General features: G+C 34.3%; 1 protein-coding gene across 1 annotated transcript in view; it reads right to left on the bottom strand.

Moving 5' to 3' along the window:
• Nucleotides 1-26,813, bottom strand: part of LOC119831668 (putative phosphatidate phosphatase) — an 82,649-nt gene that overhangs the window by 20,959 nt on the left and 34,877 nt on the right. Inside the window, exon 3 of the mRNA XM_038355113.1 lies at nt 17,986-18,183. Within this exon, the coding sequence (XP_038211041.1) occupies nt 17,986-18,183 (198 nt within the window). The remainder of the gene's footprint in view (nt 1-17,985; nt 18,184-26,813) is intronic.

Raw genomic sequence — 26,813 nt, 5'->3', positions numbered from 1 at the left:
CAAATTTCATTGGAATCGGTTCAGTAGTTTTTGCGTGAAAGAGCAACAAACATACACACACATCCTTACTTTCGCTTTTATAATATTAGTAGGACTAGTAGGAATAGTAGGATAAGTGTAGGAAGTAGGAATAGCCCCTTACTTTAGTTAGCGTTCCTCTGTTAATAGATCTGACCAGTTCGTATTTAATATTTTATGGAATCTATGAAACAACTGCTAAAATTGCGCAGCTGATTATATAGATAAAATTAACATGTACGTATACAGAAAACATAAATGTGAAATCGGACCCTATTAGGATATTTATTGAAATAAAGCGCCATTTCTCTTTAAAATCCTATTAAATTACAATTATTTCTCCCGACATGAACAACAGTAGAAGCATTGAACACAATCAATAAAATTCCAGATGTCCCAGTTTAAATAAAAGCAGCGTGCACAAAATTTCAAAGGTGACACAGTCTAAAAAATTAGCATGAAAGCGTTTTGCGAACAAAAAATAACGACATCCAGAGTCCAGACGGTAAAACGGCATTGTTCTCTAATCCGTGCTGACAGACACATATTAAGCAGCGACGGATGACAAATTATGTTAATTTTTATTGCTCTCTGTTATTCCGATCGTTTGTTTTGGCAGAAACACAATATTTATTTTTATTGTTTATTTACAGTCGGAAATATGTGGACATTTACTTTAAATACATCTAAAAAGTAGTTATCATGTTTGGAATATATGGAGTAATAAATAGAGTTACATATTATACTTGTATATTTTAACCAGCGGTCCGCCCCGGCTTCGCCCATGGGACATATATAGTCTATAGCCTTCCTCAATAAATGGGCTATATGGCACTGAAATAATTTTTCAAATCGGACCTGTAGTTTCTGAGATTAGTGCGTTCAAGCAAACAAACAAAAAAACTATTCAGCTTTATAATATTAGTATAGATTTATAAAATTATATAGTATCATCCGTATCGAATTTACGGCTCAGCAAATACCACGCATTTTTCTTCGCTAGAAACGGGACAAGTAAGAATATCAATAACATAAAAAATAAAAACTCCTCACGTAATTAATTGAGCCCTTCGAAATCATCATTACAGACGAAAAACCCTTATTATTTGAATTAGGTTTAATTCATCGTTTTTACTTAGCAGCTATGACGTCACAATATGCCAGTATCGTGATCCTATTCTCAGCCGAATCGCATACCGTTAGCCGTAAAAATCACAGCTCTACTTTTGGCATCATCATATTTGAGTTAAGACAGGATACTACTCCTTAACTAACCAGTTAACCAGTTTACTTTTTAGTGACTAATGAGTTAGTAGCTGTCAAATTTATCATAATTTATTTTTCCCTATTAATATTTTAATCATAACACAAACAAGTCTACAGGCTTAACCATAATAAATAACGTCTAATAAATAATTATATAGAACCAGTATACCTAATCGGTCACTTAATCTTTCCGGTCTGGTAAAAATAAATCAATATTTATTTGTTAATACGACTCAATTAACAGAGAATAATGCATTTAACCGTGGATAATATTTATAAAAGCAGAAGATTAAGTCAAATTGGATTAAGTAGGCAATTTACGAGTTTTTAGTCGTAAAAGTTAAGAAACATGTAAAGTTTTAGAGAGCTGTATATCTCTGAGACAGGTTTGTTTTTAATTTTATCGTGTGTTATTTATAGCATAAAAAAACTCCAGTTAACGCATAGCTTTTATGACGATTTTTATTAACTAATTATTATCGCTGCACAATTTTATGAATTTCTAGTTCGACTTACGAAGTAACCATTGAGTAATCTGTGGTTGGAATGTGTTAGAGTAAAAGTTCAGTTTTAATGAAATTTTAACAAATCTATACATACGATTAGTCTTTACACACATTCATTGACAGATTATTAATATTAAAACGTTGAGTCTTCAACTGAGTTAGTTGCAATTGAATGAATAATTAAATCTACTAATGCGAGAAAAAATAAAGTGAGCAATTGAATAAACGGATCTCACCGCACTTGCCCTTACAAAAACGTAGCAAATAAATGCGAAAATAAACATACTTTATATGTAATCCGCCGACAGAAAATTAATAAGAGAATTAACTACAAGCCATTCCGTATCACTCCCGTTTCTCGTATTCCTCAGATATATAAATAAACAAGTTAAATGCTGTTTATTTATTCATCCACAAGTCGTTATACAGTATCGAGATTACAAAACGGCCACTTTATCGAAGCAAATGGGCATTGAGACAAGGAATTGGGCCTAGCTTTGTTGCCAGTGGTGTTCAATATACATTTGTGGAATAATTAAATCGCTCTTAGTGCGTATGTAATAACACGTTTTATCAAACTCTGAATTGGCGCGAAAGCTTCTTATAGGGCTAATTTTAGAAGGAATTCCTTAACCGACATCAAAAAAGGCGGTGGTTTCATGTTGAATAATAACAAAGTGACAGTTCACTTGCTAACTTTCGGATTTATAACGATTCAGAAGGGTATGATTTAACCTTGAATAAATTTTACGCCGAGTGTTAACAGGCAAATGGAAACTGAAAAATTATTGTTGACAAAAAATTAAGTCGCAAATGGGCCAACACGGGAGGCACACTAGCTTTCAAATAAAACAGAATCATCAAAATCGGTTTACCCGGTCGAAAATCCAAAAAATACCGTTGAGTTAAGTACCTCCCCTTTTTTGAAATTGATTTATGGTAACATTAATCTAGGAAACCAAGAACTATATATGTAAAATTTATATTCAACTAGCTGCACCCGGCAAACGCTGTTTTGCCTTACTCTTATCATTTAGGGGTATGAAAAATAGATGTTGGCCGATTCTCATAGATACCGGATAAGCACAAAAAATTTCATCAAAATCGGTCAAGCCGTTTCGGAGGAGTATGGCAACGAAAACTGTGACACGAGAATTTTATATATATAGATGTTTCTCGAATAAGACCTATATAATTTAATAAGGTATTTTAAAATAAGGCAAAATGCTATTCAACGTGTTGTCTATGCTTATACGCACGGCTCCCCTAAGTTAATGGAAATATATTGATTCAAACAACAATCCACACTAATTAATTATAATGAGGAAACTTGTATTTTTGTCTGTTTATAACGTTTCCACGCAAAAATCACTGAATCGATTTCAAAAATTCTTTCACCATTAAAAAGCTGCACCTTCACTGAGTGATATATGCTACATATGTACCACGGGCGAAACCGGGGCGAACAGGTAGTCGTTAATAATACCGGAACCGGTACCGATGCTAATTTTGTTTATTTTCCAGTAGTGTCGTGTACCTATACATTTCAGAGCATTTATTCATGAAAGACATTTTAACAGCTTACGTCTTGCACCGCACCAATGGTTTCAATCGTCACTGTACAGATAGCGATAATTGGTCTTTTGAAGAGCGCCGCTAATGCGCAGGCGCAGGACGATTTATAGATCAACGACCTAAGATCATTCGGTTGGGAGTTAGCCACTATAGATTTTGTACACGAATAAATTAAATACAGTTTTTATTAAAAACACATTATGCGCTGGCGGCCATGATGAATTAGAATTTTGGAGTTATATATATTTATTTGTTACCCTTCCAATTGCGTCAGTTGTTATATAGAAACATAGAATAGGTTGGTTAAACCAAGCTACCAACAAAATACTAACATTACATACAGGGATCTGACACTGCTCCTTCTGTTAAATCATTTGTATTTACTTTTCAAAATTGGCAACATCTCAGTCTCCCCGTGAACACGCTCGCTGTAAACTGTTCGAAACGTCGGGTTAATAATATAATGAAATCGCTTTTAAAATCCGTTAAAAAGTTTTTAATTTCTAAATGTATAAAACTCGCGTCAAATCAAACACAAGAAAATACTATCCTCGATTTCGAAATTTTATATATTAGGCTTTGTTTTGCGTGACTTTATGCGACATGTCTCACGTCTGCCTCTTCTCCATTTTCTTCAGTGGCAACTCCCGATTCCACTGAGGCCGAATACTGCCAATGTCCTGTTTTGAATAATTTCGAATATCCTACTTCCTACTAATATGATAAATGCGAAAGTTTATAAGGATGTGTGTGTGTTTGTTGCTCGTTCACGCAAAAACTACTGAAGCGGTTACAATGAAATTTGGTACGTAAGATAGCTGGATAACTGGAATAACATATAGGCAACTTTTTATCCCGATATTCCTACGGGATACGGACTTACGCGGGTGAAACCGCGGGGCGCAGCTAGTTTATAATATTTTTTGAATATTTGAATATTCGACATGTCACATGACGCTGGTGTATTGTCAATACATTGCGCAAATGACGTATATTGCTGGCGATCCACACCCGAATACTTCAGCGCTATCTGTGTACAGTTATACAAACATACAAGATACAAACGCGATCTCTCATTTTGTGCTATGTAATATATGATAACAGTTATCGCATTCCCACAGTGCGAAATATAACCTATATATTAAATGATAATCATCTGCCAACCCGCACTTGGCCAGCGTGGTGGATTATGGCCTGAACCCTCATAGGAGGCCTGTGTCCCAGCAGTGGGAACATATATGGGCTGATGATGATGATGATGATTAAATGATAAAAAAGATTCGGACCCACCTTGTTTTAAAATTCTCGATAAATATTTATGTTCTAATTTCTGACCGACTTTAAATAAGGAGGAAGTTATCAGTTCGACCGAAATATTTGTTTTTTTAGTTTGTTACCTCATTACTATTAAAAGGGTGAAACGGTTTATATGATCAGTGTTTTAACTGTTTATTCAGAACCCCAATTAATTTAATTCGCCCTTCCCAGTCCGTTCCTCTATTCCCGCCGTCAACTCTTTCCTTATCTTTTACCTCTTACAAGCGCGCAACGCATTTGCAGCGGCCCTGCCTCTGCAATAGTTCATGGGCGGTAGGGATCTCTTAACATCAAAAACTGATGTGAAAAATCAATATTTAATTTTTAGTTTTATAGCATTGAAATCCTACTAATATTATAAATGCGAAAGTTTGTAAGCATGTGTGTGCGTTTGTTGCTCTTTCAGGCAAAAACTACTGAACTGGTTGCAATGACATTTGGTATGTAGATAGCTGGATAACTGGAATAACATATAAGCAACTTTTTATCCCGATATTCCTACGGGATACGGACTTATGCGGATGAAACCGCGGGGCGCAGCTAGTGCTTTATAAATGAGAAATTTTGAAAGAATAGAAATCAATACGTTAACAATAACTCCATTCCACACTTAATCCTTAAAGTCGTTTTTAGCGAAATCTATAAAAAGACAAAGGAGAGGAAAGACCACGCGTCTCGTCCGCTCAGTAAGATCTCTTCGCATATATTTTACGACATCGTTCGCTGAATTTATTTAGCGATTACGGCTATTAATGTGTTAATACATTCAAAGTAATGTGAGACATTCTTGTAGACTGCACTCGGTGACTGAGAAGGGAACTGTAAAATTTATTAACGCATCCGCTTCAATAACATTTTATTTAAGATTATATTAGTTAAGATTCAAAACATAATGGAGGTAATATGTAGCTGTAGCTTTTAGATATTTAATATATTATAGCCTAAACCAATGCACCGATTTCGATGAAATTTGATACCTATCGAGACATGATGGAGCCCATGAAAGGGCATAGCATGGCTTCTACACTGGAAAAACCATGGGAAAATGCGGGTAAAAACCCGGGACAATGTCTGAATGTCTGACAGTCCGGCAAGCTAGTTGTTTTCGATTACAAGCGACATGTAAACAATTCAAAAGTTATTCATAAGAAAGTAATCAACGCATGGATGCATCGTTAGTCTTGAGATATGTATATTAAATCTTGGAATTTCTTAACTCGCTTTTACGTAAACACGTGCTGTTTTTAACTGATTAATCACTATCGTAATGATGTTTGATTAATATAAATATTTAATACATTAGCCACTGCAATTGTTTGTTTAGGAGGTTCTTGCAATTACCTTGTTTTTAGTGTTGTTTATGACTAACAAGCAGTCTCTACACTAATGTTTTAAAGAGAACTTTTGTATGTTTGAAACGTTTTCACTCAAAAACCAGTGGGCCGATTACAAAAATTCTTTCACCATTAGCTATATATGTACCACTGGCAAATCCGGAATGAATAGATAGTTAAGTATAATGATCTAAATTAACCATCCGAACATTGTACCTAACATTTCACTTTAACTCAACACATACAGTTTATAAACTATCTCTGTAACAAATCCCATCTATATCGGTGCGTTCGTTTACACGGGCCTGTGTTTATGCAACGATCACAATTATCACATTTCTGTACAAAACGCAAGCAAAGCCAGAGTATTAAACGGGTATGGCATGTCATATGTTGGTGCAGTTCGTCGAAGCAAGGATGCTTATTGATTGCATCCGGCTATTACAGACTCGTGCTTGGCATTTTTATTACTTAACCTAATCTCTTTATTAAGAGCATGGCGGTGTAATCGTATTACTCTGTATAGCAATCATGTGTATTATTACAATATGATAGTTAATTTTTGAAATACCCACAAGATTTATTGATTACTATCTGCGCCCCCGGTTTCACCCGCGTAAGTCCGTGTCCCGTAGGAATATCGGTATAAAAAGTTGCCTATATGTTGTTCCAGTTGTCCAGCTGTCTACGAAATTTCATTGCAATCAGTTTTTGCGTGAAAGAGCAACAAACACACACACATCCTCACAAACTTTCGCATTTATAATATAAGTAGGATAGGATGGTAGGAAGGATTTTTGAAATACCCACAAGATTTATTGATTATGTAAAGAACTAAAGAACTTGAAGGCACTTGACCTTTTCGTTCGTTAATACCAGTAAAATAAGTTTTTAATCAGAGACTTAACATTAAACAAAGTACATAGGCTTCAAACGAACGAGTTAAATTAATATTATTATGTATGAAAGGCGACGAATACACGTAAGGATAGGCGACATCACTACATAGTTGCTTTCTCTGTCCCTATGATAGAGACATAGGTATGCTGAAATCTTTAAAATTACGCAACGGATTTTGATGGGGTTTTTTATTTTAAAGATAGAGTAATTCAAGAGAAAGGTTTTTATGTATAATAGATTCTATTAAACTACTCCGAATTAACGCGTGCGTAGCCGCGAGCAAAATCTAGTTCAACATATTTTTAAGAAACAATTTACAAAACATAAACACTCATAACTGAACTCAGTAACTACGTATGTTGAGACATTTAAAAACATACATGCACACATCTTTATTTATTTAACTATTTGTGTTTGCTCCAGTACCTGCGTTTACCCACGGGTCCAAACGAAGCGTAGGTACCCACACCAGTAGCAGCATTTGCATTGTCATCTTTCGACTCTCTATAAATTCCTTTACGCTGCCTTATTTGACAAACGCTTTGAAGTGCGATATGTTTTTAAAACTGCTCATCAGTAGCATAAAAGAATCCAATGTCAGATGTCGTTTTAGTTCTAATGTTGGCAACTTTTGTCGACGTCGACGTTATATTGCTGTTGTGTTTGACTTGACTTTCGTATCGTGAGAATCGGATGCTTTGAACAAGACCGACCCGTGTGAAAACCATCCGAGTGTGTGACTTACACCCACATCAAGTACTGGTATACAGTGACTATGGTATAAATAAATACATAGTTAAACTAAACAAAAAAAAAACACGCTTTAATCATAGAATCAACTATATTGTCTCACATGTTCTTATACAGAGTATACGTAAGGTAAATATTATTTAATCCTGACGATCCTCATCCGGATAATTAGATAAACTCATGAAACCATTTTTTTATAAAGTATTTATCCGTTAAAAGTGGATTAAGATCGAGTCTAAGTCAGTTACATACCAATAACAAGCACACAAACCAACAAAGAGGTGTTAGAAAGAACAACTGAAATATTATTCCGATGTTTACAATTGATAGGCATTTTACAATTGATGGTAAATATAGTGTTATCGTAATTAACGAAGTGGACAGCGTGAGGCGTTGAAAGTTGACAAAGGAAAAAAGAAACTAGAAACTTTCCTTATTAATATGAAAACAAAGTTTAAATTTGTTATTTTCCTTGACGTAATGTGGGTTTTGTACCGTTTCTACACACGTCACAAAAGAAGCAATATTTCTGATCGAATATTACATGTCATTCCCAAGTCCATTCATATTTGAATGGACTTGGGAAAGCACAGGTAAAATAACATTGAAATCCCCACATGATCCATGCACGTTTTACATGACGTACTTTCATACACACGAGATGTAAGTTACATCTCATCTAGCATGTAAACATTTCTGATTTCCTAAAAAAGCAAATTCAATCATTGGCTGACTCAGCTTACGTCACAACAGTGCGATTTTACTACTACCAACTTCCCGAGCTCGCAGCAGTGCTTTACTAGTTAGAATACACTTTAAAAGGCTTCTTTACTAAAAGAAACAACGTTCCTGGGGTGGGTGCTACCGCTGGAGATTCCAAAATGGGACCGAATGACAATTTCCTATCAAAAACAAAAAGAATCAGGTCTATCGGTTAAAAAAATCCACCGAGTTATCGAGAACTAAAAGAAAAACAAATACAATCGTATTGAGAACATCATTCGGTTTTGGAAACATAAAAATTACGTTCAATTGTTCTAGAAACTTCGACGTACATTTAAAATTTTAACATCACTCAGATTCATCAGTCTAATGAATGTATGCGGCGAAATATCACGTAACAAAAAACCTCGAGCACAAGTTCTGGGCTGTTTACAGGCAGCTATAACAGGTTATTAATACTAAAAGGGAATCGTGCAATTTCCCTTTAAACAGACATGTGTGACGCCTCGACATTTTGCGACAAAACAACGTCCATTTCGCTCGTTTGAAGTTTTATTTTGACTCGTGGCTTGTCAAGAGAGATTTGCTTGGGCGAGTATTATGTCAAAGGGATGACATACGGCTCTGTAGAGATGCAACAAGGGCGGATATTGAGTTAGAAATTAGATTTAGCTACAAACAAATGTTGAAACGATTTATAGCGATAGTTTAGAACGCAGATTCGATATATAACTTTTTGTTAGAGGCTATGTGGCGTGTTACAATCAAACTTGAAGCTAACTATCTAGACGTGTTTTAAATAAGATATCAGTATAACTATTACAAGACATTTCTCTTAATAATTTGTTATTGGGCATAGAAAACTAATCACGCTGGGTCAAACTATCACCCAGCGTCTACCGAACGCGCCTATATCTCTATCCATTTGAAGCATATCATTAATAATGTTAATATACAATACTGATAACGCTTTGATCATCGATCACTCGCAATAAGATAAATGGCCCAGGTTAGTGGGGTCGATGACATCGCACCGGCGCCTACGCACGAATAGTGTTGCGTGTTTGTTTAGCATTCAATGGGATAATGGGTATTTCGGTTGCTGTTTGTCTCTCGCTTATCGCTGAGTGTCCCTCGCTTCGCTCGCGTACATGAGTATTGTTTATTGAATAACGTAATTGGATACTTAAGGAATTCTTGGTGATTAACTATATAGTGTCAATAGGCATAAATATTTGATGAAAGCTACCTGCATTATAGTATGTACGTTGTTGTATAGTCTTAATAGTACTTGTTGAATAGTTTAACGATTCGAATGCGCTTTCAGGCACGTCAGTTAAGAAATGTTCCGAGTAAAAATTGTATATTATACAATGAGAATTTCTGTTATACCAACGTTCGTAAAAAAACTGCAATGTAACAAGAAACCGTGAATCTAACATTGCATTACAATTGAAACGATTAAATCTGCTTAAAAAAACACGCGCTAATGAATAGAAAACGTATTAACAACGGTGTTATAATAATCACCATTCATCAAACAAGCGCTGGTTTTAGACCGTTAATAATGGCGGTAGTTGCAATTTATATGGCCGCGTCACACCGCAGTCCGCAGCGGACCGTGGCCGATGTGACATGTGTTATTTGTTAACACACGTGGCTGGGATATGATTATGGCGACTTCAAAACGATGGAAGGGGCTAAAAGGAAGAAACGTGTCGTAATTTGAATTAAGAACCGACGATATTGCGCATAAACTATTTTAGATTTTCTTTGGTGAACAGAACTGCAAGGAGTCATGTAATATTGTTATAATCGATTTAAATTCGAGATCCTTAGATACTCAAAATTTTCAGTTTTCAGTTTTGCAATACGTAGAAAACTTTTGATTGTAAAGATAAAAAAAAATCAAATATATTATCAAATGATGTCCCATTAGCATTTGAATCATATTTTTTAAAACTAAAATTCAAGCGATGACTATTTAATGAAACAAAATTTCACATTACGTAGCAATTATCATTTAATTCAACGTTATCTTCTATGTTAGGATGACTAATTTAATAAAAAGAAATTTCATGTGAAATAGATACAGTTTTGGCTTTTGAGTGTACAGATATTCGATTGTTATCATTTTATCAGGTGAGTAATGATACCCACTCATGTACTAATATCTCTTCATCGTTACAGGTGTGTTTGTTAAGCTAAAGATATTTATTGGATAGTCATTACATTTTTTTTCTAGAAACCCTCAGTGGATAACAGTAAATACATGTAAGAATGATGTAACCATGAATATGGATTCAAGTGGTTGGGACCTTGATACGGTTAAGGTAGAGAGAAGCTTTCAACTATATTTTACAATGTATTTAATATCATGAAATTCATTACGCGATAACGGGTTTAAAGAATGTATCAACAATAAAATAATCTAAAAATGTAGGTCCATCATTATTTCATTCATTCATTCATTTATCATATATTATTAAAATTTTTTATATATCTAGTTATAATACCTAGTTAAGGAAGAGCGGGTCCTCCTGACACAGGTTTTTTCTAAAACTTACTAGGAGGTCCCTTACTTATTTTTTACAAAATAGGACTCCATATTTTGTAAAATTGGAAATGAAATAAATTGTTTTTTTTTTAACTCTAGATGCTAATCTATGTGAATAATATGTTTATACAGATTATGAACTACATATTATTATGTAAAAACCACATCTTTAGATAAATAGTCACACAAAGAAGCCATACAAGACTCATCTTTAAAGAAGCTGTATTTATCAAAGCAAAGAAAAAAAAAAACACGCATCGTTCCCGGATAAATTGTACGCCGTATGTATCCACCGTAGCGGCAAGGGTGTGACGAGCCACCCAGACACTAAAACGTCTCATAAAAGTACTCGCCGCAGTAAATATAGAGTGAGATTAAAATAAATGCACGGTGTCCGCGGATTTATAAACTTGTTAGTTTAGCTAGGGTCGGCACTTTTTACTTTATTCAAATTAATATTTATTTTTATTACACAATTTTTTTTTATTTTTTATTTTTTTTTTAAGCACGATGCTAGTTACTATTATAAAGTTATCAATTATACCAAAATTAACCCACCATTAAGATGTTTACACAAAATATAGTAAATAACAAAATTCAGCATTTTGCTTATAGCAATTATCTATGTAAGGGATCTTTATCATTTTATTCCATTTTGAATATAAAATACTTTTCAATTGAAGTTTACGTTCAAATACGATACAATTGTTGCGCTCTGCTAGAACGAAGCTCCATGTAGGACTTTCATTAAAGGATGCCCTCATACTGTTAAAATACGACTATACAGAAATCATAGATTACATACAGAAGCGAAAACATCTAGAAATTAAACACTTCTATTGGCTAAATTATTAAAACCTTTTAAACACGACACAACATAACTAAAATTACTCGCGTAAAATCAAACATAAATTTTTCCTAATAACGTAATAAATTAATAATACATCTACCACAGCCAGTTATACGAGTGTAGAAATTCAATTCGCAACAACACGAGGCAATAACTAATCCATCTGAGTAATTGCTGATCAGTATTCAGAGGAAGTCAGCATTACTGTCCGCGACCACGTTATTTAAGAGCTGATAAGAGCGGATACCGTTTGCTGGGGTATTAGAGGAAACTGTATATTACGTTGTTTAATTGTATGAGACACGTCTACCTCATTACTTATAACATCTTCATTGTGTTTGGTTTAGGGCTTTATTATTAAAAGGGTTTTATTATAGGACAAAATTTAAGTGTTTGTATAAAATCGTTTACTTATAATTTTGATAAAGAAAATATACTAGGATATCATATTAGTTAATTAGATAGAATTACTTTTCTTATATTTATATTTGGATGAAAGTGAAAAGGACGAACAAGAATAAGGAAAGAGTTGGGATCAATGACCAAATCAATGTAATTTTTTCTACAAATTTGTTAAAGAAGCACAAAGCATACTCGTATTTAAAGAATATATCAAAAATGTTACTTTAATATCGTTTAGAAACATTCTAAAGCTGATACATAACGAATAAGAAATTATACATTTGTTCACCATACATAATTCTAATGAAACCAGAACATTCTAGAACACCATTCGAATCCCACGAGAATATGAGAACATTTCAGCATTACGAATAGATTGGTGTTATTTCATCGACGCATAAAGGTCACATAACATCACGAATGCTAAAAGCAGCAATGTAACATTATCCACATAAATGCGATCCAATCCCGAGATCTGGACCAACACAAGTGGCACTAATTAGATAATTGCTTCGGTCAATAGAATTATGCAAAGCGGTCACGATGACATGTTTATAACTTCTGATCTATATTTGGGGCTTACTATTGTGAATTATGTTAAGTTTTTTTATGTTTTAACACATGTGATGAAAATAGTTTTACTAATACGTATAATGCAATTATTTACAGTAAGTAAAAAGTAAAAACACAAGCAACTAAGAATACTATTGTGTCTTATGGGAAATCAATTGAAAACTTACAAAAATAACAAGCACTCATTAGTGTATCATATTTTTATGCGTAAGATAGGCTATAATTTTCTGAATCACCGATAAAACTTCTTTATAAGTCAGATCTTCATGTGCTTTAAATAGCCACTGATCCTATCTAAAACTTATAAAGAGTCAATTTTTGAATTTCGAACATTAGTTTTCATATAACAATATACCCTCATTTTGTAACATAAATAAAACTTGAATAGACAACTTACCGCAAACGTAAACATAGTAAAAGTGAATCACGCAGTAACCTGGTTATTTTTATAACTCAACTTACTAATTTGTGTTTAGTGTGTGTGTGTGTAGTTTGGTTATTAGATAATGTATTCTTACCCTATTTATTATCAAAGAATAGAAAATGATACCAACGTACCTTCTATTTTGGCTTTAGATGTATTAATTTTTTTCTTCAGTTGGAAGTTAATTTGAGGATTCAACGGTGCGTTAAAAAGAAACCCAGATATAAACATATTTTCTTTTGAGTGTACATAATAGTGAAATTTCCAAAATGCAAATGGAATAGTATTATTATTGCAATAAGATATTTGTTACATTTTTTACGTAAATTGTATAACGGCACATTTTGTGGGTAAAATGAATCTTAACTTATAATATAAAACTGAAGTGTTTGTATGTTTGAACGCGTCGATCTCAGGAAAAACTAGGTCGATTTAAAAAAAATCTTCCAGCGTTATGTTCGTGATCCTAGAGTGCGAAAGGTTGTATATGTACCACGGGCGAAACCGGGTTGGAGCGCTAGTTATTTAAGTGTAACATAAATAGCCTCACTCAAATACACACTAAGCCATACAAATATGCCCTATAACTTGCAAACGTTTGCAAAAATATTTGCATTACCTGCATACATTATAGAACTAACTCGCACGGTAAGTAGGTTACGAGTTGTGTAGCACGCTAGCGCATTACGGAGGTAAATTTTCAAATTGATTGAACAAATATTTTAAGGTATATTGAAAAACATGGTTAAAACGCCATTATAATATATGGCTTGCATTCTTACACTAACTAAACGAAGCAACAACACAGCCGCGCTCTTAAGTGAGCAATTGGCGAACAACACCCGTCCACAGCAACACTTCATAGCCCATCTCTATCCTTCCAACAATTCTTCGCTTAGTTAGAGCGAGAAAGAACACGTATTTACTTCGGCTATCGACCCGAACGCGTCAATACGCTAGCATGCTATCTCTTTCGCTTCCCGCAACGCAGCAGTATAGCTGGTAGCATTGTCATGACGCAACGGCTTGCCGTGTCCATACCACAAATTATTTTTTCTCTAAGTGCAGTTAATCGAAATTTAAAATTTAATCAATCAATTATTAAGAATGGTTCGCTATTGTGCCGTGCTAGGTTGCCCAGAAAACACGAAGACAAATAAGAATCGTCGATTCTTTCGATTCCCATCTGATGAACAGAGGTTCGTTTGTTATGTTTCTTTTCCATATATATTTATGTAGGTAATACGATATTGTTATGTTTAAAAATGTGTATCAGTTATATCTTTGATTCAGAAATAATAAGAATTACTGAACTTGACCTTAGAGCGACGTAAACTCCGATCGGATGTTCGCGACACGTGAGCTTGTAATGGCGTTTGAGATATTATTATTTTCGTACGCCTTTAGAGTCATATATTTTTGAACTTAAATTTCATTCAAACAAATTAAGTTGTTACTATTTTAAAAATAGGCTAAGAAGCTATTTTTCACATTTCTATATTTTATATTATCTTTTAAGTATGCGCATAATAAGAAATTTAAAATTTTTAAATATTTTAGGTGCTGGAATTGGATTAAGGCAGCAGGGCGGCCGGAATTAGAAAGCAAAGGCGCTACGACACTAAATTCAAGTTATTTTGTGTGTGATCTCCATTTTGCCGAGTCAGACTGCCCCAAAAAATATCTAAGGGCAAATGCAGTCCCTACTTTATTGCTTCCACAAGTATCAGAAGCGTCGGGCAAATCGAAATACACGCAAACAGAATATAAAATGTTTTCTTCTAATTTAAAAAGAGAAGAAACATCTCCTGAAAGGCAGCTAAATTTCGAAGGGCAACGACAAGCAAAAAAACGAAAATTGAATGAGACCGATATGCCTCCGCTACTAAAAAAAATTATTGACGCACAACAAATATCAAAACTTCACCCTCAAAGCAATAGATATAATCAAGAATATATGATGCTTGCATTGAATATATACTTTGCCAGTCCAGTTGCGTATCGACTCCTCTCCGAAATACTCAGCTTGCCGAATATAAGAACTCTACAGAGACATATAGCATTCGGTGTTAGCACAAAATTCGATGGAAATGTTATCAGATGGTTAGATGCGAAGGTTCGCAACTTGTCGCGAACCGCAAAATATTGCACTATTTGTGTAAATGAAGTGCCATTAAAAAGAAAACTCAATTACCTGATTAACAAAGATAAAATCATCGGACTCTGTGAAATAAACGGGAAACAAGAAAAAGAAATGTCAGATAAGGCCTTTGTAATTATGGCACGCGGTATATTTTCCAATTGGAAGCAACCTTTGGCGTTATGTTTTTTGGGTCATGATGAAAACACAGAGCTCTATGCGTGGTTGGATAACATAATAGGAAAGATGATTGATATTGGATTCAACGTATGTGCATTTGTATCCGATCAGAGTAAAATCTGTATGAAAATAGCCGAAAAAAAATCAATTACACGAGATCAACCATTCTTTATCATAAATGGCAGAAAGATTTATTATATCTTCGATGTTCCCGATTTGTCTATATCACTGCGAAATAGTTTAATGAATAATGATTTCGTTTATCTGGATGACAAGGGCAGCAAAATGGTCGCATCTTGGTTTGACATTCAAAATATGTTCATTATAGAAAAGGATAAGAAATACAAATTGTCCTATAAAATAACAAAGTCGCACATTAGACCAAATAATTTCGAAAAACTAAACGTCAAGTATGCAACCCAAGTTTTGAGTAGAACAGTTGCAGTGGCTATTAATAACTTAATTGAAATGGGAAGGTTGAAGAAAAAGTGTATAGGAAGTACAAAGTTCATCGAAATGGTTAATGACACCTTTGATATTCTGAATTCCAATAAAGTAAAATTGGAATCAAATACTTTGGAAAGAGCCCGACGTGTTTTTTCTGAACTAAAAGTATACAACCGTGATTATGGTACAGACCTAACTCCCACGATGCATTTTATCGAAGGTTTTTTAATAAGTATGGAAGCGATAACTTGTCTTGCAGCTTATTTAAAAATTCAGGGTCACGATTATTTATGCACGAGAAGACTTAATCTGGAATCAATTACAGACTTATTACGAAAAAGACAGCCAGGAAACCATCATAAACCGACAGCATTTCAATTTCACAGAGCATTCAATAAGTCTTTCATGGTTAATATAGTTAAATTATCCAAGGATAATTGTGCAGAACATTTAAACCAGTTACTAACGAGCATGGAAGAAGTGCAAGATCTATGGAAAACACAAAAAAATTATCCTACAGACTCTCTCGGCAGATGTCTGCAACTGGGCACAGTCGATTATAGATTTGAACTCCCCAAAGAAAACATTATCCCCGTGATTTCCGCATATTTGCTTAAAAAGTGTTACGAGCAGCATGTGGACTGTGAGATTTTTACAAATTACATCAAAACACACGAACAAATTAACGGTAATGGAGATCAATCCTCCATTAATCCACCGGAGGAATTTAAGCAGTATATAAAACTAATGGACAGTATTTGCGAAGAACATTTCATTAATTGTGATTTTAATCGAATCGGCAATGAGCTTTTGTCAAAATTTACCGACACTATATTCGAGTTACCTTGTCCGTGTTTTCCTTTAGAATACTTAAAAAAATTGTTTGTTAGATTGCGTATTTATCACGTGGTACAACATAACAACAAACCTGTAGAAAACAAATCCGTTCATAGTAAATATATAAGTATACCTCATTTCCAAAATGATCGCATAATAAAGTAAATATCAAATAATCATATTTCAGTGTTTTTTTTAATCATTCCATATTGCTTTTAGAATCATAAAAGCATTTTTTATTTTTTGGTTGAGTTGTATATTATTACTATTTAATTCGCATTTTTAATAAGAATTCATTTCTAATTAAGAATGCGAATATAATATAATAAATAACTTTAAAAACAATTTTATATAATATGGAAAAAGAAAATGGTTTTAATGGAATTATATGTCAAGCGATAAAACATAACAATTTTCGCAAAAACATCTTCTAGTTACAGTTCTAACATATTAATTATAACGATATTCCTTTTTAACCTTTCAGTCAATTGACTTTGCGATTACTAATTTATTTATTACTAAATATTTAATACTTTGGTTCATATGACATATATATTATATACATAAAATATATTCCTTAGTATCATATTATTTAACCAATGTTTGTCCTAGGTAAAGGTATCATACTATTATATGCACATACTTTACTTGTATTATATTTGTTATAATAGCATATCATAAAATATGCCTGGCAGAGATCATTGCAGTGATAAGTCCTACAATTATACTGATTATCAAATCTTATTTCTCCTTTTTTTACATTACACCTTACTGGAGTCTAAGTGATGAAAAACTATGTAATAAATAACTTATGATACTACTAATGAACTAACAATTTTCATACGAAATAAAGTTAAAATATTATTAGGCACCGCATTACGAGGTTACCATACCATAGCGACAGCTGCACAAATCCAAATCAAGCAAATCCACAGAACTTTCAATGCAGGCAAAAAATCGTAACTTCCTGGCACTTTAAAGTAATTCCTATTTCAAAGTTGAATGCGTCTCTAATATTATATACGAGTAATCGATTTCAAAATATCGCATCCAACAACAAAAATTATACTTTCAAATAACTCTATACCTTTTGTTTCGCAAATTGTATCTTTGAAAACTACACCATTTTAAAACACTCTTCTATTTCTAAATAAGACAGCGCTGCAATAAGATACTCTTTACTCACATCAAAGAAGTGCGGCCGTAATCTGCCAATGGTGTACTTCGCGACGTCAGTGGTGAGCTGCTGGCAAGCGCACCCGAAGAGGAACACGCCCACCACCCGGTAGGTCTCCCAGAACCAGGCTGGTATCTCGCAGCCGAGGATGATGCGGGACCGGCCGCCCTTGTAGTCGCGCAGCCTGATCCATTCCGTTAGGCACATCTGCGGGAGAATTGTTCGGGATTAATGCACGTGACTACCATTAATTCGATTACATATGTTGTGTATGGTTTATTTATTACTAGCTGCGCCCCGCGGTTTCACCCGTGTAAGTCCGTATCCCATAGGAATATCGGGATAAAAAGTTGCCTATATGTTATTCCAGTAGTCCAGCTTGTCTACGTACCAAGTTTCATTGCAATCGGTTCATCAGTTTTTGCGTGAAAGAGCAACAAATGCACACACATCCTTGCAAACTTTCGCATTTATAATATTAGTAGGAAGTGGGATTTCACTAGCGCCCCGACTTCGCCCGTGGTACACATTATAGCCTAGCTCAACAAATGGGCTATCTAATACTGACAGAATTTTTCAAATCGGACCAACAGTTCCTGAGATTAGCGCGTTCAACCAAACAAACAAACTCTTCAGCTCTATAACATTAGTATAGATTTATTATCCATTAAATTTCAGAGATGAATTAATTTTAATAAAATGATATATAAATTCATGTTATCAAGTAACTTATAATTACTAACTGACGGGGAACCACATGCGTTAATAATACAAGTGGGTATTTTGATACGAATTTTTTTAAATACTTCGCACAACTATAGTGATACGGTCAGCGGAACACAGATCATTACAATCATAGTCGAGATAGTCGAATTTCAAAGACCTGCTCCTTGCTTGTTCTCATATCTGTATCGATTTCACGTGCTGGCGATAAGCCGCTTTGATCCACACCCACACCAATCACCATGTTTTGCTACATTTACGTATTTCGTTATTCAAGGTATATCAATCTCTGTGTAAGATTTTTCTATGTTTTTTTTTTTATTTTGTTTCAATGGTAATTTTATATTGATATCAAATAAAATATAGGTACATACAACTACCTCTTTTCTCTGTGTTAATATTTAGCAAGCATAACGCATATATACTTCAGACAACTTTTAAAGTTTAGTTCAAATCCGTTTCACTATACAAAACATGACTTAAACAATCTATTATTTATATCGTGTATTGTATGAGTAAAAGCCTAATAAAAATCTTTATATTTTCAGTACAGTACATAAATGACACAGTTAGTAGACATAAATGAAAATGACATATAAATAAAGTTTATATATAAAAATGAAAAATTAAAAAGCGTCATTAACCAAAGTGTGCCACACTAAAATAAAAAACACGACAAAGCTATCAAAAATATAAACAATCGTATTTCCGTCGTCCTTAAAAGGCAATATGAACCTCGCATTGCCAATTATTTCTGACTCGAGGATTTTTGGTCACGTTCGCGCTGATAATTTAAAAGTTTGAAAAGTTCAATGTTGCTAAGACTCTGATCTCAGTGTCAAATGTAGGTTTCCGTTTTAATTTTTGTTAATGTACTTTATTCCTTTTTATTTAAAATTATATTCATTTTATTTAACATTATATATTACGATGGTTCTACTTTTTAAATAGACACAATTTCTTCTTGTAAACTGATAATTTTATAGATAGTTTTACAGACCGTTTCAAACCATTACGTGCGGAATTGTTTGAAGAACAATATTTTCTAAATTTATAATCATTGCGAGAAGCTTTTAGAATCGACAATAATAACTGCTTCTGATACAGTCAGCGTATAAATTATTTAACCCTTGTGTTTGATTTTACGCGAGTATCATACACTGTACACTTGTACAGTCTCCCCGTGACCACGCTCGCTATAAAGTGTTCGAAACGTCGGGTTAATAATATAATGAATAAATCGCGTTTAAAATCCGTTAAAGAGTTTTTAATTTCTAATTAACCCTTGTATAAGAGCTATTAATTGACGAAAAGAAGCAACAGAAAATCCATTAAGCTTTATTAAAACTGAATTGTGACCTTGAACTCAGCAAGGTCGAATTACGTAAAATCGTATTATGTAAATAGTACGCCCACTGTTATATGATAATGCTATATTTATTAATATAATACTCCAGTAGGTGCAATGAAAAGTAATTATTGAGATTTATATATATTTTCTATATTTTCTTTTATTCCTCCGGAATATATTTTCATGTCATTTTTCACTTTTACCACTGAATTCTACCATACTCATATAATTCACATTTATATTTATGTACCATAACTTTTTTTCAATGCAAATTGAGAGAAATAAATCTATGTGAAATAGCGGAATCGATGCGTGTGCGAACGGTTAATATGCGTGTTTTATGGAACAAAGAAAAAATAACAGAGATGAAAAGAGTTTGAAGTAGTGCCTCTGCGAATGCACTGCCCGCTTTCAAGGGGTAAGGGATAAATAAAGGACGACCGGAAAAAGGAATGTACTGGTAAGGATGAGGAAAGGGAAACGGGCCTACGGCTCCCCCACTCACCGTACGGAAACACAGTGGCATGCCACTATTTCACACTGCTTTGCTGCGGTGAGAACTGGCTCAATTCGTGCCGAAGCGTCTCCGTCACCCACATATAAAAATATCTATATGTATCACGATTTCTACTAATCCTACTAATATTATAAATGCGAAAGTTTGCAAGGATGTGTGTGTGTTTATTGCTCTTTCACGCAAAAACTACTTAACCGATTGCAGTGGAGTTTGGTACGTAGACAGCTGGACAACTGGAATAACATACAGGCAACTTTTTATCCCGATATTCCTACGGGTTACGGATTTACGCGGGGCGCAGCTAGTATTTTACACTACTTTAATGGGTACCTAATACACATGATCAGAATAGGTGCAGATATACATTTTTTTTTCATAAACCGTTCCACAAGTCTCAATCACGCGTCACGCCAATCATTTTGCATATCCTATAAGCAAATGGTCACAAAAACCCCGCCACGCCCTCATTGTGATCTATGCTGTTATTGAAACTGCTCCGCATACGAATCAAACACACGTCGTTACATATTTGATGAGATATCCGCTTCATTTGCATATGCTTTTACGGAGTATTTCAATCACGAATGATTAAGATTATGGATTTAATTTTTTTTTATTTTTTATTATGTTACAGTCGGCAATGGAGCTGGTGGGACGCCTGATGGTAAGCGCTACCACCGCCCATGAACATTTGGAGAGGCATAAGGTCCATTGCAGACCTTACGCCTCTACAAATGGATTGTACTTCCCTGGTGCGAGCTGGCCCAATTCGTGCTGAAGCGTGCTCGACTACCACATACAAAAGTGTTTAGGCGCACAGTGAAAAGTTCTTTAGGCGCACTAACTGTTTCAGACTCGGCTGTTTGATGGTTTTTACTAGCTGACCCCGTGAATACTCGTGAATTTAGGTACTATTGGAATAAATATCTTGGAAAAAAGTTCCAAATTTATTGCGATTAGGGTATAGGAGATTTATGATCTTACGTGCTAGCCACATTACATATCATACACTTTCTTAACCAAATATTGAGGAAATACGAACAGACTTAAATAAATGACATTTTCCTAGCATCAGACTTCACAAAAAACCCAATATTTCAACAAGAAAAAAACAACATTGTATAGAAAAATTTTGAATTTATCGACACTTTGTTCGTATGTAAAAACTACACGCGGCAACGGCCTTCCACGGTTTTTCTGATAAATGTGTAATTAGTCGTGAAAAACACACCTACCAGCGCTCGTGAATCATTTTTTTCCTGGTAATTACATTGAAAATAAATTCAATCGCATTTTATCAGTGTAATGGAAATATCAATCGATGTTTTATCACTCACTCGAGTATATAACGGAATATTTCCTGCATAGATAATGAATCTCTAAAGAAAAATTAAAATAATGCAATAAATTTGCAGAGGTTTAAGCCTCTGTCTTAAGTCCAGCTGCAAATTTATAATATTCATGGACGGTAGTTTCCCTTGCCGAGATACCATACCTACATTACCTAGGCAAGATAATGCCCGCGTGTTAAAGATTTTTTATGGTAAATACTATAAATATAGTCATTCAATCAAGTCTGATCAATTTTCCCTCCAAAGGGATATTGTATCCCTTTGGAGGGAAAATTGATCAAATTCTGTCTTAGCGGATGCCTATACCATAGTGGCTGTAGTTTGGGCTCTATTTTTATGGATTAGCGAGTCTGTATATCCGTTTCATAATTCTTAATAATAATAAAGTAGAAGAATAGATTTTTTATTCTTTGTGGACGTATGGATAAAATATAGGCAATAAAAATGATTTTACACCTATGCAAAGTTTAAGCTTATGAAATATACGAGAATTGATTACTGCTTCACCAATATTTTACACATTCGAATAGTAGACATTCCTTCTAAAAGACCTTCTAAAATCTAGAGATACAAAACACAACACATACACATTTATAAGCACTAGTCTGGATATTGGCATTGTTATTGAAAAACCTCGATATAATTTTGACACTAAATAAAAATGACGCACTTGAAACTAAGATCGCATTTACGAAGCGCAAAACTCATGCACTATATGCAAATCCAGTTCATTACAGCAATTTAAATACACGAATGGAAACTGCATTATATTAACTTTGCAATTAAAATGAACCTCGTACATAATTGTCAATTGTTACTTAACTGCCTGTATGCGATGATCGGGACGAGGCTTTTTCCAAGACTCGGTTTGTTTATTAATTATGCGTAAGAAACGCAGCTCTGAAGCGTTTGGATTATACGAATGGTATATCAAATGGCTCATCGGCGTAGGACGCCCTGCTGCTAGGTGGAGTGACGACATTCGTAGGGTTGCTGGTCACAATTGGCGACAAAGAGCCAACGATCGGGCTCAGTGGCGTGCTATAGGAGATGATGATGATGATTATGATGGTGGTGATGATGATGATGATGATGATGATGATGATGATGATGATGATGATGATGATGATGATGGTGATGGTGATGATGATGATATCAAAATGTTATAGATTCTGAATATGGTTAATACTTTTTGTATTAGTAACTTAATGTTATTTTTGTATTATCTTAATTTAGGTAGGTACCTATAGACAATTTGTTATGTGAATCCGAATAATTAAATTCCCTATTCTTTTCGATCCAACCAGCAAACTCGCAACTTCATCCCATCTTCATTCTATCATCTCACTCACACGTATCACTTTATACATTATACAATATTCGGCAGTTAAAAACTCTTTTCAACCGACTTCAAAAAGAGGTGCTCGATTCGACATTTCGTTCAAAGTATTTCTCTACAAATATCCGAAAAAAATTATACAAAAAACCGTTCATGTATAACATTGTTTCTCATAGGTATTTAGGATATCAAGCCACCAGCGAAGCAATGTAAGCATCAAACACTCTTAACGTCCCCACCACTATCTTTACGGTCGCATTTTATTACCGCTTTCAAACGTCCATTTGGAAAGTGAAGGATTATCATTCTTGGGAGGTGTCTACATCGTTCGGATTTCGTGCTTTCCGCCCAAATAAGATACGGAAATACCTGAGATAGGGATAAGATGTTTTGTTACGAAAGCTCCGACATGGACGCGCCATTTGGAAGATTTATTAGAGAGATTTGTGTAATCGGTTTTTGAGTCTTTATTTCCTCGTGCTTGCGTATATTTTGAAAGATACAACGACGGTTTTTAATCGCGCTTTAAGTCCGTTTCTAATACCTATATATCAACGAGTGTGGTCTCAGACGGATATGTTTAGATTTTCCAATGTCTTAATGGTCAAATTTTATAAGATTATTCTATTAATTGATTGTGAACGGGATTTAAAAAAAGGGGAAATGTTTCTTTTTTTAACAAAGATTTTGTTATTATACTTCGTGATACAATTCAATAGTTAAAACAAAAAACATTTATTTGCCAAATTTAAGCCAATTATTACAGAATTTAGGCATTACGGAATTACATAATATCCAAACTTATTAATATTTCATTATTAATAGAAGATATAGGCAAGGTATATTTAAAGAAAATTTCAAAAGTCACTTTTCGCGTTCGAAAGATATGCCTCCACATTCAAACCACGTAATATGTTGTCACATTCGACACGTTGTACATAATACATCGCATAAACTACGCATACATTGCGCCATCTGCATTGCAAATCAAAGGATGCCCATAATAAAACAATCAATGGAGATGCAACAAATCAATAAAACGTAACACGATAAGAGAATATGATCGCTTCGTTTATTTATAGAGATCGCCGTAGCGGAGATAGAGGACCCGCATGCTCGCTAAATTTAAACACGACAATGACACTATTAACGAGTTTCCGAATGTTTTGATCACGTCCTTGAATTTCGTCCTAATTGTTGGTACAATTTTCAATTCGATTATTACACAGGGTGTTGTATTATTAGCGTTGTCTTAGGTAACTGCTTAGAGGTCAGACGATATACAATGAAACTTTACCTATTAAGACATTAATGTTAATTAAAAAGTAAAATTTTTCTGACATTTGTGGGCTTTTCCTACTAACAAATAGGACTTATTTTGAGTTCTTAATTGTACTTACGCAATGTTAAAATCAGCACGAAAACGCAGTGGTGGCTCAGTGGTGAGAACCTCGGACTTCAAAATCGATAAGTCGAGGTTCGAGACCGGGCGAGCGTGCAGGAAATAAATTGATTGATTTTCAATTTATCTGCGCATGTGGATAACATCACCACTGCTTAAACGGTGAAGGAAAACATCGTGAGGAAACCGGCATGTCCAAGAATTAAAAGTTCGACGACATGTGACATCTGCCAACCCGCACTTGGCCAGCGTGATGGATTATGGCCTGAACCCTCATAGGAGGCCTGTGTCCCAGCAGTGGGAACATATATGGGCTGATGAACATGATGAACAATGTTAAAATTATAAGTTTTAGTAAAATGCATTTTTTTTTTTAAATGCCATACCATCATCAAGATGAACAGAAATTGTCTCATAATCACACACATATGATTTAAATCATCCTCATCTAGAATCAACACTTGATAACAGGACCAACCTGTTCTCCCGTCTCAACAACTTCACAAACAATGAAAGCAGAATACCACAAAAAATAATTTCACAGCACCAACCAATACATTTTACACTAACGATACAATAAACAAACATTTCACATCACGAAACTAGCCTAATAGCCGATAATGTGAACAAACTAAATTTTTGGCCGTTATCAAAGTTACCATGTGCACGACAAGCACGTTAATGGAGAACAAACACAGGTGATGGTGTGTCTAGACGATCTTGCTGGCATGTCAAGTATGCTCGAACTGCATATTGGAACATTTCGAAAACAATGAACGAATACGAACGGTTAGTAATATTGATTAATGCGTCTACCGAATGGATTATTATTCAAGATAATGAAAACTATTAGGTACAATGTTAAAAATTTAAGTATATCTGGATGTGTATACAATAATTATTGAAATATTACATTGATTTATAAGTTAAGGTACTTTTCATAGGTAGAAAAATCGTTTGCTTACAAACCTACATACCTACATAAAAATCGGTCAAATATAAATAAACAAGGCATTTACCTATTTTACTATCGCATCAGAAAATACAAACAAATTATCCATAAAAGCTTATACTAGCATTTTCATCCTCTCTCATACATAACACTGTCGAAGCTTACATACATCAAACATCCATAACAGAAGCATTGGTAAACACAACAAATGAATTATTAGCGCAATAACGTACCTACGATGCAATTTATTAGCCAATAATTAATTAACATTGTTAAGGGTGAACTTGGAAATCAATGTCTTCATTAATTAGTCTACAAAATGATTAATTTCAATCGTACGGAGTGTAGTCGCCACTGAGGTAACGACACGAACATCCAACGTCATATATTTTCTCATTTATATTAATAAGGGATAGAAATTGAGGCGATAAATTATTAAAACATAACCTACTTCCTACTAATCCTACTAATATTATAAATGCGGATAGTTTGTAAGGATTTGTGTGTGTGTTTGTTGCTCTTTCACGAAAAAATACTGAACCGATTGCAATGAAATTTGGTACGTAGACAGCTGGACAACTGGAAAAACATTTAGGCAATCTAACTTTTTATCCCGATATTCCTACGGGATACGGACTTACGCGTGGGGCGCAGCTTGTATATCTATATATCGGATAATATTTTACCTGATCGGAACTGCCGAGAACTTACCATTTAAAGACTTTGAAAGTTAGAATTCCTTTTCGGACTCTTCGATATGGAATTATTAAATTCTTTAATCTACATTAATATTATAAAAAAAGCGTGGATGGCTCAGTGGTGAGAACCTCGGAATTCAAAATTGACATGTCCGGGTTCGAGACCGGGCGAGTGCATGTAGATAAAATCACTGCTGCAAACACCACTGCTTAAAACGGTGAAGGAAAACATCGTGAGGAAACCGAAGCTTATATATGTACCACGAGCGAAGCCGGAGCGAACAGCTAGTGCTAAATATTACTCACGCAAAGACAAACACAAACCAACTCAATATAATATCAACCAGTGTCAGTAAGTAGAGTGTGGTAGTAATTATACAAACAGATCATAAACAATCATTACGGTAACCCGCACGAGTCGATTCGCACGTGTCTCTAAGGTCAGCGGCTCTTGAGTTATGTTTACTCTTAGATAATGTGACGCTCGTTATGATAAAAAAACT

The sequence above is a fragment of the Zerene cesonia genome, chromosome 14 (genome assembly GCF_012273895.1).
Source record: "Zerene cesonia ecotype Mississippi chromosome 14, Zerene_cesonia_1.1, whole genome shotgun sequence".
Taxonomy (NCBI): Eukaryota; Metazoa; Arthropoda; class Insecta; order Lepidoptera; family Pieridae; genus Zerene; species Zerene cesonia.
Note: the sequence above shows the minus strand (reverse complement) of the source record. Positions and strands in the feature narration are given on the sequence as shown.